The sequence below is a fragment of the Chiloscyllium plagiosum genome, chromosome 25 (genome assembly GCF_004010195.1).
Source record: "Chiloscyllium plagiosum isolate BGI_BamShark_2017 chromosome 25, ASM401019v2, whole genome shotgun sequence".
In the NCBI taxonomy this organism is placed as follows: domain Eukaryota; kingdom Metazoa; phylum Chordata; class Chondrichthyes; order Orectolobiformes; family Hemiscylliidae; genus Chiloscyllium; species Chiloscyllium plagiosum.
In genome coordinates, this window is record NC_057734.1 from 51913509 (window position 1) to 51918377 (window position 4869).

General features: G+C 50.0%; 1 protein-coding gene across 1 annotated transcript in view; it reads right to left on the bottom strand.

Annotated features, from left to right (window-relative positions):
* The window catches only part of LOC122562435 (T-box-containing protein TBX6L-like), a 17202-nt gene extending 14650 nt beyond the window's left edge, over window positions 1–2552 (bottom strand). Inside the window, exon 1 of the mRNA XM_043715292.1 lies at window positions 2540–2552. Coding sequence (XP_043571227.1) covers window positions 2540–2552 — 13 coding nt within the window. The remainder of the gene's footprint in view (window positions 1–2539) is intronic.
* Between the last annotated feature and the right edge of the window lie 2317 nt (window positions 2553–4869).

Sequence of the window (4869 nt, forward strand, 5' to 3'; positions counted from 1 at the left end):
AATGGCTTCAGATATTTGTGAGTAAATAGGCCCCAGGCACTCATTAGCCCTCAATCTCACACACATTTCCACCTTCTGCTGAGATCTTTAACACTACAAAGAGCCTATTGATCCCTAAGTGCTTGGATAATGGTGAGTAAAAAGCTTTTAATCAAACAAAACCCAATAAAACGGCAGTTGGTAGTTTGGTGTGAGTGAAGGCCTCAATCTAACTGCAGCCTGCTGTGTTATGTAAATGGCTGGTGACAGTTTAGTGCTGGAAAAATATAGCTTTTAACAATTGCTGCTGTGAGACACATTCCCACAGGCTCCAGGCTCAGCCCAGCCCTCAAACAGGCTCCTGGGTATCTTCACCTAGAGGCCTATTTTATAGTTCCTATCTCTTGTAACCTCTGGCCCTCTGCTGTCCAATTCACAGCCCAATTGACTGGGCCCTCGCTCTTGAATTCTCTCTCAAAACCTCCTTTATAACACACCTTAAACCAAATGTTTTGTTCAAGCTTCTGTTTGCCAGCCTTGGTATCTCTTTACGTGGCTAAATTGTACAGTTTGCTGCGATTAAAAGTCCCTTTAAGTGGCGTGGGATGATTCACTGTCCCAAGCAGTGCTATACAAATGCACGTTTCAGGCAGGGAGAGACTGAGTTTAGTCGGATCCCCATCAAAGGGACTTTGTTGGCAGCAGACGTGTTGTGTCTGACAGGTCTGTGTGAAGGGAGCGGATGGGTTGAGGATGCCCCCCCCCACCGCAGGGTGTAGTCTAGACAAGAACAAGGCAAATCCACAAGGTTGGTCTTCACACTGCAAGATCAGACCCAGGCTGTCTCAGCTCTAGGAACACCCCCTGGAGTTTGGCAGTGAGAAGTAGTGACTGGGTATCCCTGCGGACATTAACGGATACCCACCCACCCGCCCCCACAGACCTGCCTCTGACAGGATGGTGCTGGGGGAGTGGAACCAAGGTATCCATTGGCAGGACAGTGGGATACTATTTAAACAGGACATCCCTCCCCTTTTGTGCAGCTCTCGTAGTTTCGGTCAATTTAATGTTTGCTCGGTTTTCTCACTGTCTCTCCCAGTTTTCAGTTGTCCCCATGGCCTGACCCGTCCCAGTGTGTGGGACATTCCCCCCAGTCCCTGCAAGTCCTTGTCCGTACTGAACGATTCCAAGCTCCAGCACTCCCAGGATGCCCTGTTGCTGGGCAGTGCCTTGCGTTGGAGGAGGCCTGAATTGTGGAAATCCCACTCAAACCATCTCTATATTTCTCTATTTCCCAATGAGATGCTCCTTAAACCTCTCTCAACTTTACCAATTGTCTTATTTTGTGATGAGTATCAATATTGCCTTGGTAGCCTTAGTTGTCCATTTCTCCCATGATCAAGGTACAGCACAGGAACAGGCCCTTCGGCCCACCAAGCCTATGTCTATTCCTAATTCCTACTCAGACTCTACTTATTGCCCATGTGTGGTTTCTATCCCTCTGTTCATCTCCCATTCATGTGTCTATCAAGATATGCCTTAAATCTTGTTAAAGTGCCTCCTTCTGAAACCTCCACTGACAGTGTATTCCAGGCACCCACCACCTTCTGGATGTAAATGTTCCCCTAAACACCCCCACCCCTCACTTTGAAGCTGTGCCCTCTTGTTGCTGACCTTTCCACCCTGGGAAAAAAGCATCCACCCTGTCGATGCCTCTCATACTTTTGAAGACCTCTATCAGGTCACCACCGCCCAACCTCCAGCCTCCATCGTTTCAGTGAAAGCAATCTGAGCTTGTCCAACCTCTCCTCATAGCTAGCACCCTCCCTTTGAGGCAACATCCAAGTGAACCTCCTCTACACCCCCTCCAAAGCATCCACATCCTTTTGGTAATGCGGTGCCCAGAACTGTACGTAGTATTCCAAATGTGTTTTTTTTCACAGGATGTGGGTCTCGCTGCCAAACTCGAGCGGGTGTTCCTGGAGCTGAGAGACAGCCTGGGTCTGATGTTGCAACGTGAAGACCCACCTTGCTGAGTTGTCTTGTTCGTGTCCAGACTGCACCCTGGGTGGGGAGGGGGACACATCCTCACCCAGCTAATTATTGCCCATCCCTAATTGCCCAGAGGGCAGTTAAAACTCAGCCACATTGCTGTGGGTCTGGAGCAGTCCAGGTGTGGATGCCAGATTTCCTTCCCCGAAGTACATCAGTGATACAGCACAGAAACAGACCCTTCGGCCCAACTTGTCTGTGCCAACCAGGTTTCCCAACTGAACTGCGTTTGGGCCATATCCCTCCAAGCCTTCCCTATCCAAGTACCTGTCTTTTAAATAAACTCTTACTTCAGATTTTTATTGAATTCAAATTCTACCATCTGCCATGGCAGGATTTGAACTCAGATCTCCAGAACATTAGCAGGGTGTCTGATTAATAGTCCAGTGGCATTACCACCAGACCACTGCTACCCAGAGGGCATGGATTGAAGGGCACGGGGAGAAGGTTTACAGAATGTTGAGGGAAACCTCTTTCACCCAGAGGGTGGTAGGAATCTGCAGCTTACTGTCTGTAAACATGGTCAAAATATTTAGGTTAGATTCCCTACAGTGTGAGTACAGGCCCTTCGGCCCAACAAGTCCACACCGACCCTCCGAAGAGTAACCCACCCAGACCCATTTCCCTCTGACTAATGAACCTAACACTACGGGCAGTTTAGCGTGGTCAATTCACCTGACCTGCACATCTTTGGACTGTGGGAGGAAACCGGAGCACCCGGGGGAAACCCACGCAGACACTGGGAGACTGTGCAAACTCCACACAGACAGTCGCCAGAGGCTGGGACTGAACCTGGGGCCCTGGTGCAGTGAGGCAGCAGTGCTAACCACTGAGCCAGCGGTGCTGCCCAATGTGGTGCAAAGGAGATACTGGGCTGGGAAATGGGCTTAAATAGTTGCATGCTTGTTCCAGCCTTTTTCTTTTGCTGTCGATCTTGCCGAGTCTCCTGTGTAGCAGCGGAGGGGGTTCTGGTTTATTAATGAACACACCCAGCACAGCAATGATTCAGTTTGAATTATTATCACTTTTATTTGTGACAAATACAGTGAGAAGTGCTGCGTAGTGCTGCCACTCTCTGGCTACATCTTAAAAACACAGAAAGATAAACCAAAACGTAGAATCAAAAGGCAGAAAAATGAAACAATGAAGTACATCTTATAGTCTTTGGTCAACAAAGTTGGATGGGCTCTTTGGAACAGCTCCCACTTCTAGGTCAGCCCTGGGTCTGGATCCAGCCTGGGGTCCCCGCGGCTAAGCCGACCAGACCCACTGTAACCGCGCTTTCCCGCACTGCCACCACCGGAACAAACAGCCGCTCTCTCCGGGGACATCTTGCCCCACCCCTCCATCAGTGTCGCTGCCATGAGTGTACATTGGGTTGGTCTCGCCAATGGAGTCACCTCCATTGTCAGGTGCCCGAGCCTAGCTGCGGACACGGAGCCTGGGCTCGGCCTGTTCGGTCTGGTCCTAGATTAAGCGACCCTCGCTGGGAGGCCTCAGCCTGGCCTGGGAGGCCTCAGCCTGGGCTGGGGCCACGTCCGTCTTGTTCTAGCATCGCTGCTGCCACCGCCCCCACTGGGAGTATCCTCCCTCCTCGCCTACTCGGCCTCACCGCTCCCCCGGGCCCACGCCGGCAGCTTTGTCCACCATTCCACACAGGCCTCGCTCTCGCTGATGATACTGCAGTCTCTGAACTGACAGCACCATCAACATCCCAGCGAGCTGAGAAAGAGTCCCAAACAGGCACTGTCACAAAGGTTTGGAGAAAGCGAGGATTTGGAAATCCGGACTCCCCCAACCCCGAAATCTGAGCTTAAATGCAGACAGAGGGATGGAGCCAGTTGTTAGCCAATCCCAGGAGAGTTGATCCGGGCTGGAGGACTTTAGACTCTTGGATCACTGGATCCATTTCCGGGACATGTACCAGTTAGACATGGGACTGGAATGGGGCCAATATCCTTGCAAGTGGGCAGTTTGCAGTTGGTTGGAGTTTAAACAAATTTGGGAGGGGGATGAGATATGGAAGGGAGGCACAATTGGAGTGAAACAGTGAAATACAGGGGAAAAAAGCAGAGGGCGGGTGAATGTAGTGAATTTAAGACACAAGTTGCATGGAAAATTATTTTAGTACAAGTAGTTAGATGTTTGTTTTTGTTAGGCACTGATATGATGGGCCGAAGGGCCTTTTTCTGTGCTGTAGACCTCTATGACTCTTGAGAGTAAGGCAGATGAGTTGAAGATGTTGATGAACACATGGGGATATGATATAATTGCCAGCACAAGGGCATGGTAGAAGGATATAGAACCTACAGGTCAGACAGTGGGGGTTGGGGGGGGGAGGGCAGCTCATCAGAAAATTCTATAAAACAGGCACAGAGTTGGTCCTGATTTCAGGTCACATGGTACAAGTGTCAATGGGGAGACATTTTGATGCGAGTGACTCTGAGTCAGATTTAAAGTAGAGGAATAGAAATGGGTGAAGATGGAATGGAAATAAAGGTTCTGATTTCGGGCAAGGCCAATTTGAGCGTAAATGAGATTTCGCCAAAGAGGACGGAGCAGTTTCTTGCAGAAAGATCTAGATCAGAGCAGTGAGAGCCCTTCAAAAGGGGAATAGAGTCACAGAGTCATAGAGATGTACAGCAGGGAAACAGACCCTTCGGTCCAACCCGTCCATGCCGACCAGATATCCCAACCCAATCTAGTCCCACCTGCCAGCACGCGGCCCATATCCCTCCAAACCCTTCCTATTCATATACCCATCCAAATGCCTCTTAAATGTTGCAATTGTACCAGCCTCCACCACTTCCTCTGGCAGCTCATTCCATACACGTACCA